Here is a 13,470-nt window from a genome sequence, read left to right as displayed (position 1 = left end):
ATTCACAATGCTGAAACTGTAGTCTAAATGCCAATATGCCCAGTGACTACCGTTTTTACCGGTTTGCGGGGGATTTACAGGTACCGGGCCTTTAACGCGGAGGTGGTGGCTACACCACGTTACACTCTAGGTGCCAAGAATAACAACAGCCGTTTACCGGGCCAGCTGAATTCACGACCCATGACCCACACACTCCTCAAGTCCATATCTTGGCACGTTATTTTCCGAGACACATCTGTAGAGTTTTCCGCTTTGATGACATTCCCAAAATCTTGTTTTGACAGCGTTACCTTGAAGGTTGCAAGCTCACCTCCATCCCAGCCTTACGTGAGTGTCAGAAACAAACCAATAGGCCTGCGCAGTCACAGTGATACAGGCCTTGTAACACGTTGACCGGTCCTGTTGGGCTTACTCTGCATCTGCAAGCTTCAGGTCAAGCCCCGCGTTCCAAGAAAACTCACGCCAATAGACTGTGACTGCTGACAACCTGTTATATGGGGATAGAGGGGAGTTGTCAGATTGCGCAATCGCAGGGGTGTAGTGATTGGCCCGTGGAGACAAGGTACCTGAGCCTACTGATGACCGATCAGGGCGATCAGAGAAAAGTCGATGACGCTAAAACGTAGCGACAACAACGTTTTGTTAGTGGTGGTTGCAGCTATACATTTGACTATGTCAGTGATGAATCATAGAAGGTGCCGGATATAACCTTCTGCTTTGAGGCAACAATGCATGAGAAGAGTGATGTCGTGAGAAATGATTTCTATCCTTGTGTCGTGATGTTACTATCTGCGTGAGATATTGCTGGGCTTACTTTGGGCAGCCTTGCTGGCAATAAAGGCGTCGGCTGCATCAATAGCCTTGACGTTGTGTGATAAATGTGATTGAGATATCAATTGGCTCGCAGTGGAAACCCAGTGAAGCAATTCATTGGTATAGCCAAGTTTGTGATCAACAGAGGCGTTTTCGGCTGCATAAGATTGAAATGAACTGATGTGTTCACCTAGTGGCTGCCTTGGCAGCCTGCAGCCTTCTTTTAAAACTGGACATTTATTTTCAGCTGTTGATAAGAACTCTTCAAAATGACGTTTTGTCAATCTTGCGAGATAACGCTAATTCTTGCATCAATGGAACTTGCAAGTGATGATTCGGCGATGGATAGAAGAGGATCCATAGTCAGATGCCAACCAGCATATTCGTTGTCCATAGGCAGCGATATCAATGCATAATATTGGATTGTGTATCGATAAGATGATATGACGGCAATTTGTGACTAAGAGGTTGGTAGGCTTCATCCCAAGCGACGTAGCATTGCATTTTCCCCATAGGACTTTGTGCTTCACAGTGGCATGCTTCCTGCAGTGAGATGTATTACATTGGGCGTTTGGTTGGCTATTGCGCTTGCCATCGCAGAATGGTGTTATAATAAGCTCTGAGATGGTTCGGGAGTGGCGGGACTAACAGAAACGTGCACTGGTAAGAACTGTTATTTCTTGTAAGCGTCATTGGTGAGATTGTCTGACTGCGGTTCCCCTCATCGACTTGGACGTGATAGAGCTCGCGAGCATGCCAAATGATATTTTCAGGACCATTTGAAGAGCTCCAAAAGGACATTTTGACTTGGATAGGTAAGGCTCAGCATTGCAGTCGGAATGGACTTCATCTGATAGTAGATGATTGCCATCAGCGGCAGAGAGCAGTACTGATCCTTGCAGCTTGGCGCATCAGATCACAACTCAGGTAATCCCAGCCATCAACGGTGACCAATCAAAGCTGCATTGGCCTTCCGAGATCCCCGTAGACCGCTAATGCTCCCCGAATCTTGTTGTCTCCTGTTTGCAAAGCTTGTCTCCCCTCATAGTTGTTGAGATCACCGCAAGACTAAAGTGAAGAGGCATTGCGGGTAAGTTGATCCTATAGACCTACACCTTTCAACACTAGCTACCCGAAAAGATCGAGTCTCATGATTGGGATACATTTTGCCAGTAGCATATTGTTAAGTGCGCAGAGGATGCATTATTCATCGCAAGGTAAGTGAATATGTATTACAAAGGAAATATAAATTTTCTATCAAGTGGCAATACTCTGCAATGATTTATCACGCCCTATTATAACCAATCGCGCTTTTGCAACTCGTTATATATGCAACTGAATGAATCCCTCCAATTCCTTAAATATCCATCACTCGTGCTTCTCCAGCCAATTATTTCGACCCCTTAAATCCCACTCGTGATTCAGAGACAACGGACAGTTCCGTAAATGAGCTTTCAGCATCTAGAAGTTGTTAGTTTCGGAGGTCACTTTGTCTTTTGACATATCTTACCAAGCTTAGGGGTCTGATCGACAAACCACGGGAAGAAATATCCAGGATGTAGAATGGTCTGCGACAAAGTCGCAATGAGAATCATGCTTCACCCATGTTATTAGCAGTTCGTTTGGCCATAGTCTAGAGTTTAAGGCAGTACTCACACTGACTCAAAGATAATGAAAGGGATTTGCTCTCTCATGAGCTTATTGCCCCAACCGCCTCGCATCTCCGCAATGCGATACACGCAGCGGATATAAATCGCCATAAACGCAGTCGTAAGACCACCCAAGAACAATCTAAAGCGAAGAGTTCGCCAAGCCTGGAGGGAATTGCCCTCAAGAGGATTCGTAGTAAGGGCTCTCATTCTTCTGACGCAGAATAAAGTTGCAAGTATCGCAAAGATTGATAGCGTCACGACCTGAAAAGCTATACCCGCCATCATAATATTATTGCCCATTTCGATCCTATCTTTGTCCGTTCTGAAGTCAGAGGTCGCTGTGATACCACCGCCAACAGCTTGCAAAACCAACGATACAACATCCGCAGTGATGAAGATGATAGTATACCATTTTGGTTTCAGCACAGACCACTTGGCTCCAAAGAGCGCAACGATATGTTTTAGCATGAGATACACAGCCGCGCTGTTGAATGCAGGGCCAATAATCAGACAGCAGATCTGCGCTTGGAAGGGTATCGCGTTGAATGGTTGAAAGTACATCCCCACGCGTCCGACATAGCCCAAGACTTGGGCTAAGCAGCCCAGACTGAGAACAATCGCATAGGCGCGGATGCGGAAGCGAATGCCGAGGACGATATTAGCAACGAATGCGATGCCGAAAAGCACAGCTAAGAAAATGTTGCCGCCGAGATTAGGACGATAGCCATAAGTTGTGAGCTCGATAGGGCACTCTTTGGAGATGTGAGTGCAAATGAGTGGGTCTGAGGACATCGTGAGAAGTGATATCGTTGTTGACGAGATACGATAGAAGGAGGCGACGCAAAATGTTGTGTTGAATTGGAATTGAACATTCTTTCGATTGAGATTTCAGCGCTTGCTTATATATCAACCCGTTTCCTCGTTCTTCTACGCCCTTTGCGAAAATTCATCACATTTCGGTGTTTGATACGAATTATCTAACTATAGCCATCATCTCTGATTGGTCAAAAGACCGAGCGTCGAAGAAAACAGCAATCTCATCATGGTCTGAGGATCTGAAACGCGTCACCAAAATTAAGCATACGATAAAAGATTACGTCCCCCTCGTCAGGTCCAATCTTATCAATGCTTGTTCCAATTGGCCAATCTTCTCAGGCACCAAATTGAAGAGAATCCTTCACCTCGGTCTTTGTCAGCCTCTTTCAGCATCGTAAGCCGGGATAATTCTAATTGGCCTACACTCGGCTCTGCCCCATTAATCGCTCGGTCTTTCAGTTTGCACTAGCATCGTTTTGGCGATCATGACTCCCTGTCAGCCTCGTGGGGACGGGGGCTGATTTGCTGACGGTTTTAATAACGCCTTCGGTCTTTGCATTTTCTGTCTCCTCGGTCTTCAGTAAGCCAAGATGGTAGATGCGACTAAACACAAGAGAACGAGGACCAATGTTAAGCAGTCCAAATTTGGCTGTTTCACGTGCAAGTATGACACGTGTTCTCTCCTTGTTACTGCAATGCTGACTCGTTCAGGGCCCGGCGAATCAAGTGCGATGAAGGCAAGCCGGCTTGTCAACGGTGTTTGATTTCGAAGCGAGAATGCCAAGGGTATCCCCGAGGTGCATATCCAGACTCGGATAACACTGCACCGACGACATTATCGCTTGTATCCGCCTCTTCTTCGCCCTCAGACTCCTCCTCGTCGCAATCACCCTCAGCAACAATCATCTCGACCTTGAGATCCCTCGCCTTTAATCCCTATACCCTCTCGAGTCCGTTCGTCGACCTCGGCTGTAAAGTCTTGGTCCAAAGTCCCCGTCGTGCAAGGAACAACGTTGAGCAAACATTCTGGTCCTGTACCGTCCCCCAATTAGCCCAATCTATCCCCTCAGTACGCGCCGCCATCGAGGCATTCGGCACATCCTACAGCGAATATGTCCTCAGAGGCACATCTCCACGGCCAGGCTTTGAAACCACAAAGCGTTACTCACAGGCCCTGAGGTTAGTGCAGCAAGACCTTGTCACCTTGCCGAATGGTCCCATTCCATGTGTCGTTGCCTGTCTGTTCCTTGGGTTTGTGGAGGCTTTGCAGCAGAGACTCAACAAGGCCCTTGTGCATCTCCAGGGTACTTTCTCCCTCATGATGTCACTGACTGATAAACAACTTCTTGCAGAGGTTGATACCGATAGTCTTGTGTTGCTCTTGAAGAAGCTTGACCTCCATGTCGCTACATACGCCGTATCCCATCCCCCAAATCTTCCCATGAAACCATTTGTCATGGGCGAAGTACTACAGTCCTATCCACCAGATGGGTCACTGTTCAAGATTCTACACTCAAGCTACCATTTCACCGCCAAAGCCTTCCGGTACAAGTACACCAGTCGCCGCACGATTCCACCCGAACTTCTTATAGAACAGGGCCGACAGCTTGCCAATTTGAAGCAGTGGCTATCACTCAACGAGATCCCAGCTACTTCTAATACCGAATCACACGAATCGCTCATCGTTCTACGCTCTCAATGTCTCGCTGCTCTGGTCAACACCGCCACTATTCTTGAGCCACGTGAGACAGTCTACGATTGTTACGGCCCGGAATTTGAAGAAATCATCACATCAATTGGGGCATTGTTATTGAGCAAAAGCCTCCAAGGTGCGCCAAGACTCAAGAACTCGGACTGGCTACCGTCTTTCGTGCCTGAAATGGGCATAATTCACCCATTGTATTTCACAGCAAAGAAATACAGAAGCCCGTTCTGGCGTCGAAAGGCATTGAGCCTCATACTGAAAAGTGGAAAGGAAGGTCCATGGTGCGCTGAGACGGAAGGGTCCTTGATAGCAGCCCTCATCAACGCTGAAGAAGGGACTTTCGACAAGGAATCGCTTCGTTTGGGACATACACTGGATCAAAGTCCCGCTTGCATACCAGAGGAGAAAAGATTCAGCCACGTCTGGGCAAGTGATCCTGAAAGCGAAAATGGGGAGTGCACGTATACTACGAGAAAGAGATATACGAGAACCATGATTTATAGATGTCGGGATGTAGAAGCGTTTATGCGAGATAGAAAAGGGCAGATTCCAAGGGGCATTCCTTGGGTAGACCCTGAGCTTTGTGAGATTGATCATGAGTGGTGGATTGGACGGGAGGAGCCGTTGGAGATAATCTTTTCGGTTGGGGAAGGGGCAGCATGATCACGGGAATTCTGGGAGGATTTCATCAATATTCATGGGAATATTAGCGAGGTAGGGTTATAGAATAACGGTTGAATGTTGGGACTTGTTGTCGAGATCGAACGCATGGTCAACAGCAGCTGAACAGTAGATGGCTATACCTCTAAGATAACATTTTTCCGTGCAAGCCCAACGCCGACCAAGAAATCCCATCTTCCTGGTCATTTACTCCTTAAGACAAGTTCCCTCCTTCTCATTCAAATTAGTAATAACCGAAGCCTCACAAAACACAAAACCAGCAGCTTCAAGGAACACCGCAGCACCAGCGGTCAGAACATCCACAGCAACAGCAGCCGTACCGCAGGCAAAGACCTCAGCCACAGCAGTGGTAGTAGCAGAAAGACGACACCGCTTACAAGCCTCGCTGCAGTTTCCCTCATCGAGAACAAGTCGTCCACGGCCCTGTCCGCCCTCGATAGCTTTGGCGGAGTCTTCGCGGGCTTGCTGGAGGGCAGCCTCATTGGCGGCGCTTTGGCGCTTGGTGGGGAGGGTGCCGGCCCAGGCGGAGGTGGTGAGGATGGTGGTGATGATGATTGATGCCTTCATAATGAAATGCTGGAGGAAGATTAGTCATGAGCTAAGAACGGATAAGATCTTTGTGGCTCGGTGGGGGTAAAGAAATACTTGATTTAGAAAAGTTCAAGACCAGCTTGTTCTGAAGAGAATAGAATATGAAGTGAGGAGGAAGGGTTGTTGATGTTGCGATGTTGAGAAAGATGATGGGTTAGTGACAGCAATAGCAATGCTCTTTATACAGAAAGCAGTTGCCAGAGCCATCGACAGATAATCATTGGACAAGCTTGTAAGAACTCTATCTATGGCACATGAAAACCAAGAAAAATGACTATTCCCAAATCATCCAGGAGTCAGACTGGCGAGTCATGGGATGCTCCAATATCGCGCTGCCTTGAAGGCCCTTCTGATAAGATCTCGAACATTCTGAGGCCTGGATCCTCCTTCACCAGTATCAACCCTCTAAAAGATGGTCCGTTTTCAAATCAAGGTTTCCTACAAAATCAGACTATTCATATTCTCTAACAGATCTGTGGACTACATCGAGCAAATGCAGTAATTCAATCGTGTATGAACTTTTGACAGCGGTTTTATTAACCTAATTGGGCTGACACAGGTTAAGCTTACAATTATGCATCGATGTGAAACGAACGGCACTGCGGTCTCATATAAACTTTAAATATCAGATTGGGAAATCTGGTTTAGTCACAAGACTTTTATTCCTTCATAATTGCCAAGACTGGTTTCGGGGATCTTGGCAATCTACCCCATCAAGTTGGCGATGTGTCATGAGGGCATCTCAAATGTTCATTCGTCAACGGCGTTTTTCTATTGAGATCTTATTATACAACAGTAAAGATAATTATCAGCTTATGATGCTCAACCTGTTATCTTCATGACGAAGCAGGGAATTGCCTTGATGTATGAGATGAACGATTGAGATCTAGGAGTCATCGGAAGAAAGCGACCGACAGAAGCATTGAACTTCTCGTAGAAATAAATATGCATTCAAATAGACCTGCATATGCTCATATCCCTCTACGTCTATTCAATTAAGAAGCCTTGGATGTATCGTCCTGGCTTCAACTCTAAATTGGCCTGCCCTTGGCAGCAAATAGAGTTTTTTTTTTGAGGCAAACGTGACACCGTCTCGTCTTTTATGCCTTCCGAGCCTATAGCATAGTAGGAGTTTCAGAACAATTTAGCCTCATTATCGTCTCCGAATTGGATTCTCTTTTAGGAATTTGATAATATCACAAGCCATCTTCTGTGTGGAATCATGCGATGATAGTATTGAGATGGCTTGAATCAACCTCGCGACGACATGGAACGGTTGAGAAGATAAGCTTTGAATGACTCGCCTCGACTGGTTTCAGACACGCAAAGACTCCTTTGTTGAACCGAAACCCCATTTCTACTATATCTGGACTACTAGGTAATACAGACGATTAACTAGATCATCGACTTATGCTGACTATAAGAAGTGCTTCATTCGGCGACTAGAACATCTAAATAGCAGCAACATCAATATTTCTTCATCTACTTCCTGATCAGATTAGCCTTTCCCCTCCCTAGGTTTCGATAATCGCAACTTAAGGTAAACACTTAATACACTAGACTCATCTGATAAAGTCTAACACAGAACCAGTCTATTTCACAAAAGTTAAGCAGGTCTTAGCAAAACCATCAAAATGAAGTTCTTCACTATCGCCCTTCTCTCTTCCGTTAGGTAAATCCCTCGTCTTCCCTCTCCATTCTCCACTGACATATGCCGAATACAGCACCGTCATGGCTATCGACTGCTTCTGCGTCACCACTGACGACGACGTTGCCGCTGGTCGGCTGCCCCAGCGCACGTTCAGGCTCATTGGTCGTTGCGAGGAACTCGGAGGAAAACCTGATATCGAGTCACGTACTTGCGAATTACTCCCGGATGCTGCTGCTTTCACTGAGGCGGATTGCAACGCTGACTCTGGCGACAGAGTCCTTGTTCCCAACTGCTTTGCTTCTGTTCTCTAAATCTGAGGCGGACTTGGATACAAGAGATGTATTAGGAAGGTTCCAAGAACTAGGAAGCAACTATATGAATAGAAAGTCTCTTGATGTGGGGTACCAAAGTACTAAGTGGCCTACAAAAGTCTACTTCTTCCAAAACAATAATCGTGTTCCCTTCTTGGGGACCCTGATCAACCAATATGCTGCTAACGCTGCAATGACATCGAACACAATAAAGGCCCACAGCAGACCAAAGTTTCTCCATCTCTCACTGTAGCGAATACTCATAGTTGTAAGGTATGTATCAGTCGAAGCAATCGGACAGTAAAGGCACGTCTGGTTCGACCCTGGGTTGGACAGAGCGCCTCCGACCGCTTGCACAAATTGGCCAACATACTCGCCGCAAGTGAGATTTGCTGGCGTCTGGAATTGTAGAAACTCGATCTCTGAGCATGTCAACTCTTGCTTGCCAACGCCATTTGAGATCATGGCACCGATGAGGTATGTCAAGGGAGAGACGCGATACATGAAGGTCCAGAATCCAGGGAGGCTCGAGTATGGTACAAGGACACTGTGAAAATGTTAGAAGACCGAAAAGATCATGGAAACAAGTGATTTACCCGCAGAAGACAAGAGCCATCATGAACAGGAACAACCCAAGCGTCGCTCCAACCTCAGCAGTCGGCGCCCCAGCAACACACATATGCGCAAACGTCCCCTCATACACCATAAAAGCCCACGTCAAGAGAAACATGAATGCCCCTCGCTCATGCTGCGTATCCGTGATGCGACCATTATCATACATACCAACGAGGAAGTAGAACGGGAAGTAGATCGCCAAAGATGCCACAGAGTTCCAAGCCATTTCGATGACTGTGTTGGCGAGAATGAGATTGTACCAAGCATATGTCTTTGAAGATCTTTCGCGACCTTCGTAGAGTGTTCGTTGGGTGACGAAGCCTGGCATTGTTTGGTAGATTAGGAATGCAAAGATCACGAGGAGCATGAAGATCGAGAAGAGTTGGTTCTGGAGACCCTGGAGGGACAGCGGGGAGTTTTGGAAAGAGAGGCCGATGAAGAGACTCTGAGATATGTTAGTAAATGTTTGTGAAGGGTCAGTGGCTGCCTTACCGTGATGAAACAAAGGGAGAGCTTGGAGTAGATGTAGGTTGGCGTTCGCCAGTATTGCTGGGCAACGCGCTGAGTGCAAGCCAGGAACTGCTGTGAAACCGAAGCAGCGTAAGAGGTATCCTGTGTGTCTGCTTCGCTAGTGACGTGTCTCGACTGGGCCAGGCTGTCAAGCTCCTTCTGAACACCGTGGAACTCAGAACTCGCCTTCCAGGTCTCGACCCAGTCACGATCCGTATGAGCACCCGGTGCAGCACCGATAACGTGGAGCATCCACTCAGCAGGATTTTCTTCCGGTCGGCACTGAACAGCATCATGTCTCTCAAAGTATCCCGTCAAGGCAGTGGCATTCTCACCAATATCGCCAAAGTAAACAGTCCTGCCACCTTTCGCCAGAAGTAAAAGTCGGTCAAATTGCTGAAAGATGATGCCGGATGGCTGGTGAATGGTACACAGGATAGCCAGACCGTGGTTTGCGAGCTTCTTGAGGAGAGACACGATTGCCCATGCTGTTTGACTGTCGAGCCCAGAGGTTGGTTCGTCAAGAAAGATAAGGGCTTCGGGTTTGGCGACTAGTTCGACACCGATGGAAAGGCGCTTCCTTTGCTCTACGTTTAGACCTGATTTTTTAGTCGTCTGCAACAGCTATAGATTGGCAGAGTGACATACCTTTACCCGAAACTCCTATGACAGCATCTGCATATGGACCCATCTCCAACAGGCTGATCACCTCTTCAACGTAGTCTATCTTGTCTTGCATGCAAACAGAAGACGGTTGCCGGAGAGCTGCGCTGAATCGAAGCGCCTCTCTCACAGTAGATGTCTCGAGGTGAATGTCCTGCTGCTGTACGTATCCGGTGGTTCTCTGGAATGACTTGCCACGCGGTAGTCCATTGACAAGTATGTCGCCCGTGATGACACCCATAGTAACGCGATCGGCTAAAACGTCGAGAAGCGTGGTCTTTCCGGCTCCGGTGGCACCCTGTCATTGTTAGAGCACGTAATTAAAAAGGCAAAGGTGACTTACCATCAAAGCCGTCAGCTTTCCGGGCTGAACCCAGCCATTAACGTCTGAGAGAATGCGGCGTGTTTCGCCCTTCACTTTAACATCATAGCACACATTTCTCCAGCAGAATGTAGAGGAGCTCGGTGGCTTCTCAGTCGGAACGTGATTCGTGCCATCATTCACTACTTGCGCAGGCTGGAATTCGGACTTGACGGCTTCTTCGTCGGAGGTCTCTGGATGCCGAGATTTCTTGACTTTGCGAAATACGAGAACCTCACCCTTGGATGCTTCGGACGAGAAGTACTCCGCCGCAAAGAGATACGTAAAGGTAAAGAAGATGATGAAAGCGATGAGGATGCCATAGTTCCTAACAGGTTAGCTAAGTCTAGAAGAAACGTGTTATGACGTACCTCCATAGATGCGAGTAGTGGTACTTATAAACAGTCCCCATAAAGAAATCACCGTCTATGAAATCCCGGCCTGGCAGAGCACCAGCAACAGAACACGTTCTCTGCATCGGCTCAATATCTTCGTACCCCGGACCAGACGGTATCATTGTCTGACATCCAAAAGACCTACCGGAGAACTCGTTGGCGACCAAAGATTCGTAAGCGTAAGCGATGGGGTTGACATAGTTGATCCACCTGAGCCAGCCCTTCATACTACGAATAGGTAAGACGAATCCAGCATAGATGACCAAGCCTATTATAAAGATGGCAGCGGGGACGAGGGCTTGATGGACCGTCTTGGAGGACTGGGCGATGGTGCGAAGGATCATTGACATAGTCATCGTAGTGGTAAAACCGAAAAGGAGAAAAATAAAGAAAGCCGAGGCATCGCGACGGAGGTGCACCATAAAGTAGAGCGGAATGTTGAAAGCGAGAGTTGAGATTATCTTGGACGGTAAATCGCAGATGATGGAAGAGACAGACTCGGAAAGAGGTCGATATAGGGCATATCTTGCATGTTTCTCGACAATCGGTCGCTGGACATAGAGAGCCAGGATCTATCCAACAGTCAGTAAGAACAAGTCCATGGTGAAGTAGTTAACATACTTCCAGAGCACTGCTAAGGCCGTTGAACAGAATAGCGAAGAAAATCACCGAGGCTCGTCGGTTCATAGCCTCAGCAGTGCTGGGTAAGTCGAAATAAACACTACCAAGAACAAGTGACATGACAAAGTTGACTGCAATAGTAACAACGAAAAAGGTCTTGTCACCGAGAAGTCTCTTAACACCTCGACCAATACATAAATGGATCTGCATTGGGATCGAGATTGTAAAAGGGCTCTTGTCAGATCTACAAAATAGGTCAGTATTTCAACATCTCAGTGATAGAAGGTGACGGACGTGAACTTAGCCTTCTGAGCTCTTCTGATACCCTTCAGCGTCTCAACTTGTTTCCCGTCGAGAGGATACTGGATCTCAAACGCAGCGATGTCACTGAGAAGTGATGACCTGTGTTGGCTCATTCTCCACTCATCGGCGAATTCATCGGGACTGCGGGGGACCTTGTTCTCAAAACCAGGTCTCACGATGCGTTCGTCGGGGTTTGTGAGGGATGTCAGGAAGTCGGCAGTCGTTTGGCGGGGAGGACATTCGAAACCCATGGCGGTAAAGTATTGTGTCGCTTCGCTTGTTGGGCCGAAGAAGATCTGGCGGCCTTCGTAGAGGAGGAGGACCTTGTCAAACTCCTGTGGATGATAGTTAGACTTCTGTTAGGTGCTAGGGTTGAGGGGATACTTGCATCGTACGCTGCCTGGCTAGCCTGATACATCGCAACAACCGCACTAGCACCGCCAAGCTTCGTCCCAAGCCTCAACTTCCTCACAAACTCCAACGCCGTGGCACTATCCAACCCCCTCGTGCTATTATCCCAACATTGAATGGCGCTCTGATTCAGAATCGCTTCTGCAATACTAACCCGCTTTCTCTCACCGCCACTAACGCCTCTGACAAAGTCATCGCCAACCTTGGTGTTGAGCGTGTTGGAGATACCAAACATGGCCATTACGGCGTCTCTCATGTGTTCGGCGTAGACGTGACGGGATATGTTGGCGATGATGTGTTGGGGCGTGCGGGCGAGGGCGGCGAAGAGCAGGGTGTCACCGACGGTTAGTTGGGGGAAATGGATGTCTGTTTCGGCTTGATAGATTACTTCTCCACGGAAGTTGCGATGCATTAGATCCCAGGGGATGCCTAGAAGATTAGACGACGTGAGACAGCATGATTTGGGGGGAGGGTACCTTGGTAGTTGAACTCGGATGAGTCGTCAAGGTGTAAGCCGTGAGTATGCCCAGCGATCGTTTTGAGAAGTGTAGAAACACCACTGTAATTTTATGTTAGAATCACATTAGTGGTTACAATCGTTGATGACATACCTCCCCGGACGACCTAGCACAAGAAGCAACTCTCCGCTCTTGACCAAGCCATCAAAATCAGAGATAATCTTGACCTTCTGCTTCCTCTTCGCAAACCAATTCAACGCAGAAAGGGGACTTCTCCAGATAACATTAAACACATCTTTCTGGAACTCGGTTGGATCGCTGAACCCATGCACACTGAGATTTCGCCAGGATACACCAGCTGTATACCGCGGATGCTTGCTTGGGTCTTTGGAGAAAGTATGAAGCAAGGCCTTGACCCATGATTCAGGCTCGAAGTCTGGGGATTTAGGGTCAAGGTGGGAGTCTTGGGCGAGGAATGGGTTGATGTTGGTCGAGAGCGCGGAGAATGTACGAGTCAGAGAGAATGTTCGGGCGAGTTGCAGCACTGGTTCGGCGGTGTCTTCGACGGCTGTCTCAGCCTCTGTGTCCTGGGGCGTAGAGGGGGGCGCAATTGCATACATCCTGAAGTAGTAACAAGCGAATTTTGGATTAAACGAATGGATTGTGCTTTTCTTTGCACTCAACGAAAAACGAAGATGCAATCATGATTCATATATGGAAGTCTACAGAGTTAGCTGTAAGCAGCGTCATAGGAACCCACTTCTTTCTAATTTCCGAAACACGACTACATTCATTCCAAGGCATATTTAATGCGTCATATGCGTAACGATATCTCAACGCCGTTCAAGATATCTCTATCCCGGTCTCCCATCAAGTCTTCACATGCAACTCCGTTTCAATCCCGGCACTAGCA

The 13,470-nt window shown here is 47.6% G+C and overlaps 5 protein-coding genes across 5 annotated transcripts; 2 read left to right on the top strand and 3 right to left on the bottom strand.

The window, feature by feature from the left end:
- Nucleotides 1-2,092: 2,092 nt before the first annotated feature.
- On the bottom strand, nt 2,093-3,257 carry FOXG_11992 (uncharacterized protein; the record flags this gene model as incomplete). Its single annotated transcript, XM_018391723.1, has 3 exons — nt 2,093-2,274; nt 2,324-2,409; nt 2,470-3,257. The coding sequence occupies 3 exons, from the start codon at nt 3,255-3,257 to the stop codon at nt 2,204-2,206; spliced, it is 945 nt and encodes a 314-aa protein (XP_018250428.1). The 3' UTR covers nt 2,093-2,203.
- A 564-nt stretch (nt 3,258-3,821) lies between these two features.
- Nucleotides 3,822-5,927, top strand: FOXG_11991 (uncharacterized protein). The gene is made up of 2 exons (XM_018391722.1): nt 3,822-3,945; nt 3,993-5,927. Exons 1-2 carry the CDS (start codon nt 3,872-3,874, stop codon nt 5,647-5,649), a joined length of 1,731 nt encoding a protein of 576 aa, XP_018250427.1. The 5' UTR covers nt 3,822-3,871; the 3' UTR covers nt 5,650-5,927.
- FOXG_11990 (uncharacterized protein) lies at nt 5,854-6,234 on the bottom strand (the record flags this gene model as incomplete). Its single annotated transcript, XM_018391721.1, has 1 exon — nt 5,854-6,234. One exon carries the CDS (start codon nt 6,232-6,234, stop codon nt 5,854-5,856), a length of 381 nt encoding a protein of 126 aa, XP_018250426.1.
- A 1,602-nt stretch (nt 6,235-7,836) lies between these two features.
- Nucleotides 7,837-8,220, top strand: FOXG_20644 (uncharacterized protein; the record flags this gene model as incomplete). The annotated part of the gene is made up of 2 exons (XM_018400940.1): nt 7,837-7,930; nt 7,983-8,220. The coding sequence occupies exons 1-2, from the start codon at nt 7,893-7,895 to the stop codon at nt 8,218-8,220; spliced, it is 276 nt and encodes a 91-aa protein (XP_018250425.1). The 5' UTR covers nt 7,837-7,892.
- A 120-nt stretch (nt 8,221-8,340) lies between these two features.
- Nucleotides 8,341-13,317, bottom strand: FOXG_11989 (uncharacterized protein; the record flags this gene model as incomplete). The annotated part of the gene is made up of 11 exons (XM_018391720.1): nt 12,711-13,317; nt 12,576-12,658; nt 12,254-12,528; nt 11,680-12,023; nt 11,386-11,629; nt 10,741-11,336; nt 10,352-10,697; nt 9,994-10,306; nt 9,328-9,944; nt 8,817-9,280; nt 8,341-8,767 (listed from the first exon to the last, which is right to left on the bottom strand). The coding sequence occupies exons 1-11, from the start codon at nt 13,175-13,177 to the stop codon at nt 8,341-8,343; spliced, it is 4,176 nt and encodes a 1,391-aa protein (XP_018250424.1). The 5' UTR covers nt 13,178-13,317.
- Between the last annotated feature and the right edge of the window lie 153 nt (nt 13,318-13,470).

Source organism: Fusarium oxysporum, chromosome 13 (genome assembly GCF_000149955.1).
Source record: "Fusarium oxysporum f. sp. lycopersici 4287 chromosome 13, whole genome shotgun sequence".
NCBI classification, from domain to species: Eukaryota; Fungi; Ascomycota; class Sordariomycetes; order Hypocreales; family Nectriaceae; genus Fusarium; species Fusarium oxysporum.
The sequence above is the reverse complement of the archived record's forward strand: the minus strand, read 5'-3'. Positions and strand labels throughout refer to the sequence as shown.